This window comes from Rhinatrema bivittatum, chromosome 6, assembly GCF_901001135.1.
Source record: "Rhinatrema bivittatum chromosome 6, aRhiBiv1.1, whole genome shotgun sequence".
Classification (NCBI taxonomy): Eukaryota; Metazoa; Chordata; class Amphibia; order Gymnophiona; family Rhinatrematidae; genus Rhinatrema; species Rhinatrema bivittatum.
In genome coordinates, this window is record NC_042620.1 from 177,162,407 (window position 1) to 177,174,817 (window position 12,411).

General features: G+C 52.3%; 1 protein-coding gene across 4 annotated transcripts in view; it reads right to left on the minus strand.

Annotated features, from left to right (window-relative positions):
• ARMC8 (armadillo repeat containing 8) overlaps positions 1-12,411 on the minus strand; it is a 311,684-nt gene that overhangs the window by 291,879 nt on the left and 7,394 nt on the right. For 2 of the 4 annotated variants that reach the window (XM_029606181.1, XM_029606180.1), the window contains exon 1: positions 90-496. The exons of the other annotated variants lie outside the window; for them this stretch is intronic. In XM_029606181.1, the coding sequence (XP_029462041.1) occupies positions 90-428 (339 nt within the window). In that variant the 5' untranslated portion in view covers positions 429-496. Of the gene's footprint in view, positions 1-89; positions 497-12,411 lie in introns of those variants that run through there. 4 annotated transcript variants of the gene reach the window in all.

A 12,411-nucleotide genomic window follows, 5' to 3' on the forward strand; every position in this document is an offset into this window, starting at 1 on the left:
CACATTGGTTGCAATACACTTAATATAGAGGACTTCATCTCCACAATCATTTCCCAGATTGTCTCCAATGAGAAAATAGCAGGTCTTACCACAGTGAGAATCTGGTTGATATTCTCCGACTGAACGCTGGATTCTCCACCCAAATTGCTTCCTCCTTCACCTGGCTGCCCTGATGTAAACGGGCTCCCTGTTGAGCTTGCATCTCCGGCGGTCCCTGCCAAGCTCGGTGCTCTAACACTTTGGTCTGACATCGTTCCTGCCGCTCCGGTAATGCGTTTCTCTACCGCAGGGTTCCTAGATGGGGTTTCCTCGACAGGGCTAAAAGGAGATAACGAGCCAGGGAGAGAGGGGAGCTCCTCTTCCCCTCCCCCACTCTCCAACGGCTGTGCTCCTGTTACTCGTTCTCCCCACAGGACGTGAGCATCCATGGGCCCGGTAGGATTTGTCGTTGGGGGGGGGGGCCGCAGGGTAAGGCTCTCCCCTCGGTTTTCGCTTCCTACCCATCGAGGAAAAGAAAGAAGATTTGTAAGAATTTTGAATTTAGCCACAGAGCTGACGCTGAGCAGCGTTACCGCGAGGCCCATGGTATTTTTTTAAGTAAAGATTTATATTTTCCTAGGGATTCAGCAGAGGGGCATTTCCGCTATTGTTTCTCTAATTTTCTAAGGCTCTGTTTAGTGCTTCTTAATTCATCATTGTACCAGAGCTTCTTATGTTTGGAGTTATTCCTTTAATAGTTTTCGTCTGGACAGGACTAAGGTTTTCAGCTATGTCACTGACTATCTTATCCAGAAATCAAATGCCGATGTGCAATTGGTTTGATTTAGTTCATGGAGCTTATTTTCTATTGCTTTACCAAGTACTTCCATCTCCATCTTTTTCCTGAAGGTAAAAGTAAGATTATCTATACTGTTATGGATTTGGTTGGTGAAGGCTATATCTGCTTTTATTAATTGGTGATCAGACCAGGGCAATAGCGTGTGTGAGGTATTGATAAGGCAATTACTTGTATTAGCAAGTATTAGGTCTAGAGTGTGGCCCACTTTATAAGTGGCTTTCGAGACAAACTGTGACCATCCTAGGGCTTCCATTGCTTCTAAGCACATTTCACAAGCTAAGGTTCTTAGGGTTTTTCCTACATGGAGGTTAAATTCTCCTACAATTAATGTAGATTCTGGTGATAGAAAAACTTTAGAAAATAATTCTATCAGTGGCGAGCAATCTTTTTGAAGTAAACCTGGTGGACAGTAGACTAGTCCTATGTTTAGTTGATGAGATTTTAAAATTTCCACTTCAGAGAGTGGGTTAATCTCCACTTTGCAAGATACTAGTTTAAGTTCTTTTTTACAAATTATTAATAAACCCCCACCTTTTTGTTTAGGTCTAGGAAAGTGAAATACCTCATAGGGTGGAAAATTTCGTTTATGAGTACACTATCTTTGAAGTCAGCCAGGTTTCAGAGGTGCAAAAAATAGTGAGCTGTAAATCTTCTAGTAGGTCATTAATCAAATCTTGCCAGCTGATGGTACTATCTTCTAGTTCTTGAGCTATGAGACACAGTAATGAATGGAGAAATTACTTACCTGATAATTTCATTTTCCTTAGTGTAGAAGATGGACTCAGGACCAGTGGGGTATTGTGCTCTTCTGCTAGCAGATGGGAGATGGAGTCAGATTTCAAAGCTGACGTCACTCTAGATATACCCCTGCAGTAACCTCAGCTCTTCAGTTGTTGTGACCGTCGCTGCCCAACGGCTTCACTCTGCCTACCTTTCCTTTTCTGCAACTCCTTCTGCTCTTGATGGATGCCTGGCTGCTGCAGCGTCCATCTGCCGTCCTCTCCGGCGTCCCCGGACCGGCTTGGGTGCTGCCTCCCGCCATGCTCTCCAGGTACCTTAGGGCGCGCACGCCGCGTGGCCCTCATTCTTATTTCCTCATTGGTGCGTTCCTCAGGGGCATCCCCTGTGATGACGTCACACTGTCCGGATATTTAAGCCAACTGTTTATATGTCGTCAGCATACAAGAAGAAACTTATAGCCGTTGAGTTAGCAAGGGGTGTTCTTACGGATGGGATTCACTCTCCGTACCCAGCTACTCTGCCTTCCAACTTCTATTGGACTCTTTCTGCTAACGGGGTACCCACTCCTCGGGGGCCTCTTTGTTTCTTTCAGGTCGCTGTCAGGTAATCGGTATTCACTTCTCGAGGGCCCATGTTCTCTGAACCGCTGCCTGCCATCAGTCTCCTTTTCTACTTGGAGGAATTCGCTACAGACACCATCAGTGAGTACTACTATCATCTACTCTTCAGAGCTGTCTCCCTGGAACCAGGTACTCGCTCCTCGAAGGCCTGCCTCCGTTCCAGTGCCAGTGCCATTTCCTACGTGGAATCGCTGTATGAGTACTTTGCCAACAAGTCTCTCTACTTCCAGGGATCTGGGACTCGCTCCTTGAGGGCCAGCTCTCCCTATCTCGGGGCTTCTCCATACTTGGGACTCTGTGAATGTTCTATTGTACTCACTTTCTCAGTTCTCTCCACTACAGCACTGCTACCGGAGAAACTGCTGTTCTAGCACCCTGGGGAATACTAGCCCAGCCGGGCTACATCTTCTACTCACTACTGCCACCTCTGGTGGCTTCTCAAACTGTCTAAATAAAGAACTATCTCTGTCAGTGTGTCCAGAGCCGAGCCTGACCTGTGGCCCCTCACGGTACTTCCCCTCGTGGGCGTGGTCAGCTGCCACAGTGTCCAAGGGTCCACCCAAAACCTCACTAACTATAACATCAGTATTCTCTCCAAAAAGCCATTGTGGTTATATATTTGCTTAATTAGCTTGATTAAACCTTGATTGAACTGGTTCAACTAATTTCCAAACTGGAAACCTCCAGTGCACTCAACCAATTAACGCCGACACCAGACAACTGTGGGTGTCTTGAACTAGGGGTTGGCCACGGCTTACCTGTATTTGCTTAGTCTCAAGGTTCGCTATCCGAGGTTCTCCTTTTCTGGGGCACCTGTGGGTGGGATGCTGAGTCCATCTGTCTACACTAAGGAAAATGAAATTATCAGGTAAGTAATTTCTCCATTTCCTAGGTGTAGCCAGATGGACTCAGGCCCAGTGGGATGTACAAAAGCTACTCCCGAACAGGGAGTAGGCCCGTGGCCCACTTAGTACTGCCCTTGCGAAGGCTGCGTCTTCTTGGGCTTGAACATCCAGGCAGTAGAACCTGGAGAAGGTGTGTATGGAGGACCACGTTGCTGCCCGACAGATCTCGGCGGGTGACAGCAGCTTGGTTTCTGCCTGTGCCCTTGTAGAATGAGCTTTATCCTGTAGTGGAAGGGCTTTCCTGCCTCTATGTAGGCTGCCTTGATTACTTCCTTAATCCAGTGGGATATGGTCACCCGCGAGGCCGCTTCTCCTTGTTTCTTTCCGCTGTGAAGAACAAACAAGTGATCCATTTTGCGCACTGGTTCTGATCTTTCCAGGTACCGCACTAGGAGTCTGCCGACATTTAGATGGTGAAGAAGGCGTGAGTCTTCCAAGTTCTTATGTTCATCTGGCGAAGGTAGTGAGATGGTTTGGTTCAAGTGAAACTCGGAAACCACTTTCAGTAGGAAGGAGGGGATGGTGCGCAGCTGAATGGTTCCAAGCGTGAACCCAAGGAACGGTTCCCGATAGGATAGTGCCTGTAATTCGAAGATGCGATGAGCTGAACATATTGCCACCAGGAATACAGTCTTCAATGTTAAGAGGCATAGTGACAGACCGCGTGTTGGTCTGAAGGAAGCCCCAGCTAGGAAGTCTAATACTAGATTGAGAATCCATAGAGGCACCGGCCACTTTAGGCGTGGTTGGAGTTGTTTAACCCCTTTCAGGAAGCAGGACATATCCGGATGGGTTGATAGCTGGATACCGTCCACTTCGGCTCTGAAGCAGGACAGTGCAGCTACTAGGACCTTGAGGGAGTTGAGAGACAACCCTTCTTCATACCATCCTGTAGGAACTCCAGAATCATGGGAATCTTGGCTGTCTGCGGGAGTATCCTGTGGTCCTCGCACCAGGCTTCGAATACTCTCCAGATCCATATATGTAAGACAGGGATGTGGAGAACTTGCGCACTTGGAGCAGGGTGTCAATCACAGCCTTTGAGTAACCGCACTTCTTCAAGCGAGTCCTCTCAAAGGCCAGACCGCAAGAGACAATCGAGATGGATCTTCTGAAGAATCGGGCCCTATCGGAGAAGGTCCCTGTGTGGAGGTAGGCACAGAGGGTTCCCCACAAGGAGTCTTTGCATGTCTGTGTATCATGGTCGTCTTGGCCAATCCGGGGCCACTAGTAGAACTAATCCCCTGTAATGTTCTATCTTGCGGATGGCCTTGCCCAGTAGCGACCATGGAGGAAAGGCGGCCATGAAGGGAAGGCATCGATCCCTTGGGAGTGTGGCTCTCGTCTGCGGCTGAAGAACCTAGGAACTTGGGCACCGAGGTGGGTGGCCAGTAGATCCATGGCTGGGAGGCTCCAGCGATTTACTATCAGTTGGAAAGCTGTAGTCGACAGCATCCATTCTCCCAGGTCCAGGCTCTCTCTGCTGAGGAAGACTGCTGAGACGTTGTCTTTTCTTGTGATGTGGGATGCCGAAATCCCTTGTAGGATTATCTCTGCCCATGCCATGAGAGGGTCTATCTCCAGAGACACTTGCTGGCTCCTGGTTCCTCCCTAGCGGTTGATATAAGCCACCATCGTAGCGTTGTCTGACATTACTCGAATCACTTTGCCTCTGAGTCTGTGGCTGAATCATGGGCATGTTAGTCTGACTGCTCAAGCTTCCAAGCGGTTTATGTTCCATTCCACCTCTTCCTTGTTCCATTGTCCCTGGGCCGTCAATTCCTGACAGTGGGCTCCCCACCCCCGCAGGCTCACATCCGAGGTGAGCAAGGTCCAGTTCGGTGGGGATAGGCTTACTCCTCTGCTTAGGTGGTCTTCCTGTAACCACCACTGGAGCTGAGAACGTACCTCTGCTGGTAGTTGGAGGCGAACTGAGAAGTCCTGGGATAGTGGATTCTATCGTGACAGTAAGGAGCGCTGGAGCGGTGGCATATGGGCCCTTGCCCACGGGACGACCTCCAGGGTTGATGCCATGAGGCCGAGGACTTGAAGACAGTCCCATACTTTGGGGCGTGCATTGGACATCAATCATCGTAATTATTCCATCAGTTTCCATCTCCTCGGAGAAGGGAGGAAGACTTTGTTCTGTTTGGTGTCGAAACGGGCCCCCAGGACTCTAGAGATTGAGAGGGTTGCAGACACCCTCTTGCCCGTGTTCACGACCCAACCGATTTCCTGCAGTAGGCTCTTGACTCTCCTGGTCACCTGCCGGCTCTCTTCCGAAGACTTTGCCCTGATCAGCCAGTCTCCCAGGTAAGGGTGTACCAAGATCCCTTTCTTCCTCAGTGTTGCCGCCATGACCACCATAATTTTGGAGAATGTTCTGGGGGTGGTTGCTAAGCCGAAAGGCAGCGCTCGGAAATGTTAATGGTGACCCAGTATCGCAAAGCGTAGAAAACGCTGGTGGTCCTGATGGACTGGAATGTGAAGGTAGGCTTCAGCGAGGTCCAGGGAGGTTAGAAACTCTCCTGGTTGTACTGCCATTATGACGGATTGAAGAGTCTCCATGCGGAAGTGTAGTATCCACGGATGCCGGTTGACGTTCTTGAGATGCAGATGGGCCGGAATGATCCTTCCTTCTTGGGAACGATAAATAGATGGAATAGCGCCCCATATTTTGTTGGGGCGTGGGAACCAGAGTTATTGCCTTCAGACTGAGTAGTCTTGTTAGAGTGTAGGAGTGGCAAGGTGACATCATAAATTTGTCTCAAGGGATGCTGCGGAACTCCAGAGAGTAACCTTCTCAAATGTTTAGTACCCATTTGTCCGACATTATCTCCACCCATCTTTGGTAGAAGAGGGCAAGTCGACCCACTATCTCCTCTTCCTGTGGATGGGTTGGCCCATTCTCATTGTGGATCATGGCTGGAGCTTGTCCCGGGGCCTGCTCCTCTCTTGGTCTGTCGGTTCCGAAGGGTTGGGACATGCCGGAGGGACGAGGTGCCTGGAACTGTGAGTTCCTGTAGGGTCTAAAGCACTGCGAGCCTCTGCCCTTGGTTCTTCTGGGGGAGGGACGCTGAGATCTTTTACTCCTATCTTCCGGTAGCCGAGACACTGAGGATTCGCCCCATTTGCTGGCTAACGTCTCCAATTTGCTTCTGAACAAGAGAGATCCTTTAAAAGGCATTCTTATGAGATTTGCTTTAGATGTCGCGTCCGCAGACCAGTTCCGTAGCCATAGTTGTCTTCTGGCTGCTACTACCGAGGCAACGCCCCTGGCTGAGGTACGCACCAGGTCTGAGCTTATATCCGTCAGGAAGGCTGCTGCAGGTTCCATCGTCTCACTGGTATACACTCCAGAGTCATTTGACCTGAATTTAAAGATTTTTTCTTACCTGGTCTCGGTGCTTATCGATTGGGTGCCAAACGGTGTCCAGCTGCGGGGGGAGAGGGAATTACCTTCACCGCCGCACTCGGTTCTGCACCCGCTACCTTTCAGCCACACTGGGGGCTGTCCACGCAAGAGACAAATCTTAAACAAATTCTTGGGTCAAATTAATATGCTGTGTGCTGAAACTAATTCCCTGTACGTACCAGGATCAGTCCAGGACACCTGGGTTGTGACTCCGCACCAGTAGATGGAGACAGATTAAAACTTGTGGGCGGAGCCATATATAAGCCCCTGTGCCAGTCACAGCCCCTCAGTCTTACTCTGTCTCCAGTAGATGGTGCAGGTCCAGTCACAGCCCTGCCTGACCTGATTCTGGTGTTGGTGTTAGTCAGGTTTGAATTTTTTGGGCTAGGCTTTTCTATTAGGCTTAGTTGTTTATATACCAAATTGGGGTTTTTTTCTTTTAATCTCTTAGTCCCGGGTGCCCTGCCTCCCAGGGGAGTTGAGAGGTCCTGAGGGGACTACCCTCCCCCGGTTGAGGCCGCTGCCAGGGTTGAGGACCCGGCTAAGCTAGTGGCAGCGTCAGGGGTGACACCAGGGAGCCTGGTTCACTCACCCCTGCAGGAATAAGGGCTTTTCAGAACCAGGGACAGCGTTTTTGTTTGTAAAAAAAAAAAAAAAGTTTTTACTTTTGTTTTTGCGGCTCTCTGTTACCTGGTGTCGCCGCTCCGTTTTTCTCGGTGGGGGGGCGTCATTGGCAGGGGGGAGGTCGCCGAATTGCTCTGTTTGTTTATTTTAAATTTTTTAATTTTTGTGGTAATTTTTTCGCCGCGGCCCCGTTTTTCTCCCGCGTTTTCGCCAGCATGCCGCGTGCTGCACAGTGCAGGGCCTGCGGCTCGGCGCGCGCGCGTCTCTCTAGGGACAGCCTTTGTCAGCCTGCGTCCCGGGTGATGAGGGACCCTCGGTAGCGACGCGGGGGGCTCGTTCCCGGGTCGTGCGTTCGCCGTCGCGCGGTGGTAGCTCTCCGCTGACAGGCCTCAGGATCTTTCCCGGTTAGTGCGGGAGTGGCGGCCATCTTGGCCACCGGCCGGGAATTTTCGCGGGAAACGTGGGGGGCCTCTTCCTTTCCTCCTGCGCTTTCCCCACAGCGTGTCACGGCGGGGGAGGTTCCCTCGTAGGGGCTTCGGTCCCGGGAGGCTTCCGAGAGTGATTCCTCGGATTCTGGTGATTTTTCTGAGGATTTTGCGCTGTTGCTGCGCAAGTCCTCAAATACAAGCGCAGCAAGCGCATCCGGGGGAATGGCTCGCCGTGCTGGCCGACCACGGGTCCCCTCCACGGAAAAAAGAAGACCAGGAAGGGCGCGGAGATCGCCCACGGTGCGTCCTGGGGAAGCGGCCTCCCAGGGGGGTGCCGCAGGAATCGGATCCCGAGGATTCCCCTGAGGATGATACGGAGTACGCCGAGGAGCCCCTGACGGGGGCCGGGAAGGCAGCAGTGGATGGTACTGCACAGCCCATTGCAGAGAAAGCTGCACAGGCTGCAGAAGGGGATGACCCCAAGGTGGTGCGGCTATTCCGCAGAGAGGAACTGGCACTTCTCATCCCGGCCATTCTCCATGAATTGGGAATTGAAGCTCCTCCGGTGGTGGTCCGCCAGGAGGCGAATATGGATCCTGTTCTTCTCGGCCTCACAGGACCGGCGGTCGCCTTCCCTTTTCATTTCTTGTCCACGGATATCCTTTTCAAGGAATGGGATACTCCGGAGTTAGGTTTGAAAGTCAGTAAGGCCATGGATAAACTCTATCCTTTACCGGAGGAGGCGCTGGAGCTCCTCCGACTTCCAAAAGTGGATTCGGCGGTGTCCGCTGTCACGAAGAGGTCTACCATCCCTGTCACGGGAGTGACGGCCCTCCGGGATATTCAAGACCGAAAGTTGGAGGTACAGCTCAAAAAGATTTTGAGGTTTCCGCCTTGGGAGTGCGGAGCTGCCATTTGCACGAACTTCGCTATGCGAGCTAGTTTGCGCTGGCCCAGGTACTGCAGGCGAATGCAGGTCTCTCTCCGGAGGAGGCTTCCCAAGCAGATAGGTTGGAAGCAGCTATCGCATATGGGGCCGATGCGCTCCATGATCTTTTACGCACTTCAGCTAGATCCATGGTGGCAGCGGTGTCGGCACGCCGCCTCCTTTGGCTGCGCAACTGGGCGGCGGATGGTTTGTCCAAGGCTCACCTCGGGGCATTGCCCTTCAAAGGGAAATTGCTGTTTGGTAAGGAATTAGATGACTTGATGGTTTCCCTGGGTGAGAACCGAGCGTTTAGGCTGCCAGAGGATAGGACCCGGTCGCGCTCTTCGTTTTCTGGCACAGCCTGTTTCCGGGGTCCCCGGAAGTCCAGGCCGCAAAGATCCACCGGACCTTCGTACAGGCCGGCCTCTTCTCGAAACACTCACTGGCAGCAGTCCTTTCGGGGCAAAACGCTTTGGCAGGCAAGGAGGAGCCCCGTCGGGTACGGGTTCCAAACCTTCGCAATGAAGTTCGGCCGGCCCATCCCTCGTCGCGCCCTCAGCACGCTGTCCCAAACGTGGGGGCGCGTCTATCCTTATTTCTCGGGGTATGGGCCAGCATGACGTCGGATAGTGGGTCCTCGACGTGATAAGACACGGTTTACGAGTTAGATTTTGCTCGCATCCCAGCGGACAAGTTCCTGGTCTCGCCTTGCAAGGATCCCAAGAAGAAGGCGGCAGTGCTAGACACCATCCGAAGACTAGAAAGCTTGGGGGCCATCTCTCCAGTTCCGGCCGATCAGTACGGCAAGGGCCGGTACTCCATTTACTTCATAGTTCCCAAGAAGGACGGCACTTTCCGACCCATACTGGATCTGAAAGGAGTCAACAGATGTCTTCGGGTCCCTCACTTCAAGATGGAAACCATTCGTTCGGTGATCGCGTCAGTGCGGCCAGGCGAATTCCTTGCGTCACTAGATCTCACAGAAGCATACCTTCATTTGGGCATCCAGCCAGCCTTCCAGCGGTTCCTGCGGTTTTGCATTCTGGGCAGACACTTCCAGTTCCGGGCTCTTCCGTTCGGCCTGGCGACAGCGCCTCGGACATTCACGAAAGTGATGGTGGTAGTGGCGGCGCACTTACGTCGGGAAGGCCTCCTGGTTCACCCTTACCTCGACGACTGGCTGATTCGGGCGAAGTCAGAGAGCCTGTGTCGGCAAGCGGTATCAAGGGTGCTACAATTCTTGCAGTCCCTCGGCTGGGTGGTCAACTACAACAAGAGTCATCTGGAACCCACTCAGTCCTTGGAGTACCTTGGAGCCGTTTTCGACACAAAACGGGGCAGAGTGATTCTCTCTCAGGATCGGATATGCAAACTACAGTCTCAGGTACGACGTCTTTTGTCTCAACACCGTCCGCGAGTCTGCGATTACCTGACAGTTCTCGGATCTATGGCCCTCAACGCTGGCGTTAGTCCCTTGGGCGTTCGCTCACCTGCGGCCACTGCAGTCTTCATTGTTGTCCCGCTGGAAACCGATTCAGAGGAATATTATCTTCCACTGCCTCTCGAGAATCAGGTGCGCTCCAGCCTGGGCTGGTGGCTGGATTCCAAACATCTCTCCTGTGGAGTATCTCTTTCTCTTCCCAACTGGACAGTGGTGACCACGGATGCCAGTCTTTCCGGTTGGGGGTGCAGTTTGCCAAGAGAAATCGGTTCAGGGTCTGTGGTCAGAAGATCAGACCCGGTGGTCTATCAACCGCCTAGAGTTCAGGGCGGTCCGTCTGGCATTGCAAGCTTTTCTACCCCTTGTACGAGGAAAGGCGATCCGATTATTGTCGGACAACGCTACCACCGTGGCTTACATCAATCGCCAGGGCGGGACGAAAAGTCCTCAAGTAGCAGAGGAAGCATGTTCCTTGATGGCCTGGGCAGAGCGGCATCTCAGCGATCTCGCTGCGTCTCACATAGCAGGAGCCGACAATGTCCAGGCGGACTTCCTCAGCCGACACCACCTAGATCCGGAGAGGGGAGCTAGCGGAAGAAGCGTTTCTTCTCATTTGCAGGACTTGGGGAACGCCCCACATGGATCTCATGGCCACGTGGAACAACTCAAAGTGCTCCGAGATTTTTCAGTCGACGCCGAGAAAGAGGAGCAGAAGGGGTCGACGTGTTAGCACTTCCCTGGCCGGCGGAGGTGCTACTGTATGTGTTCCCACCGTGGCCCATGATCGGCAAGATACTGCGGCACATAGAATTGCACCCGTCCAACGTGATCATGGTGGCGCCGGAGTGGCCGCGCCGTCTGTGGTTTGCGGACCTGGTCCAGTTGTCGGTGGCGGCACCCCCTTCGTCTACAGGGGTTCTCCGGGGCTCCTTCGTCAGGGTCCCGTCTGTTTGGAGGATGCGGATCACTTCTGTCTCGCGGCAATGGCTTTTGAGAGGTATCGGTTGAAGCAAAAAGGTTACTCGGACGCGGTAGTGGGGTAGGGTAGGGCACGTTGCTGAGATCCAGAAAACAATCTACGTCTCTGGCTTATGTTCGAGTCTGGGTAGTCTTTGAGGAGTGGTGCGTGGAGCGGGGGTCTTAATCCCACTTCCGCTGCTATTCCCGATATTTTGGCTTTTCTCCAGGCTGGGCTGGCCAAAGGCTTAGCGTGCAGTTCCCTACGGGTCCAAGTCGCGGCGCTTGGTTGTTTGCGTGGTAAGATTCGGGGAGTCTCCCTGGCTCTCCACCCGGATATCTCCCGTTTCCTTCGGGGGGCGAAACACCTCCGTCCTCCTTTGCGGCTCCCTTGTCCTTCTTGGAACCTCAACTGGGTGCTCTCGTCCTTATGCTCAGCTCCTTTTGAGCCTCTGAAGCATTCTACGATCAAAGATCTCACGTTAAAGACTGTATTCCTGGTAGCCATTGCTTCGGCTCGCCGGGTTTCTGAGTTGCAAGCTCTATCCTGCAGAGAGCCCTTCTTGCGCTTTTCTGATTCAGGGGTTTCCTTGCGGACCGTTCCCTCTTTCTTGCCTAAGGTCGTATCGGCTTTTCATTTGAATCAATCGATTGAACTTCCCGCTTTCGCGGTTGGTGATTCTTCCGACCCGAAGTTGAGGGATTTGAGAAAACTAGATGTGCGGAGGTCTCTTCTTCGCTATCTAGAGGTCACAAATTCTTTTCGTTTAATGGATCATCTGTTTGTGTTGACGTCGGATCCGAAGAAAGGTTCTGCGGCGTCCCGCACAACGATCGCCCGTTGGCTCAAGGAGGCCATTGGTTCCGCGTACATTCTGCGCGGTAAAACACCGCCAGTGGGTCTTCGAGCTCATTCGACGAGATCTCATGCGGCGTCCTGGGCGGAATCTTCTCAGGTGTCGCCTCAAGAGATTTGCAGGGCGGCTACCTGGAAATCGTTGCATACCTTCATTAAACATTACCGATTGGATGTTCAAGCTACTGATGCTGGGGGATTTGGAGAGAGGGTACTCCGAGCGGGACTCTCTGCTTCCCACCCTCGATAACTTAGCTCTGGTACATCCAGGTGTCCTGGACTGATCCTGGTACGTACAGGGTAAAGGAAATTAGTTTCTTACCTGATAATTTTCGTTCCTGTAGTACCAAGGATCAGTCCAGGATCCCGCCCGCAGTGTGGCGCTATAGTAATGGAGAGTCCGCTCATTGTTGTTTTTTAATACGCTGACCCCTTCTTTTGTTCGCTCTCCCGGTTGGAGAGTCTGTTTTTCCTGTAGGGGTGTTGGAGTTATTTTACTTAGTAAGTTTCTATGGTTAGCTATGTTGGCTTTTGGATTTTTCTACTTTGACATTACGTATGACTGAGGGGCTGTGACTGGCACAGGGGCTTATATATGGCTCCGCCCACAAGTTTTAATCTGTCTCCATCTACTGGTGCGGAGTCACAACCCAGGTGT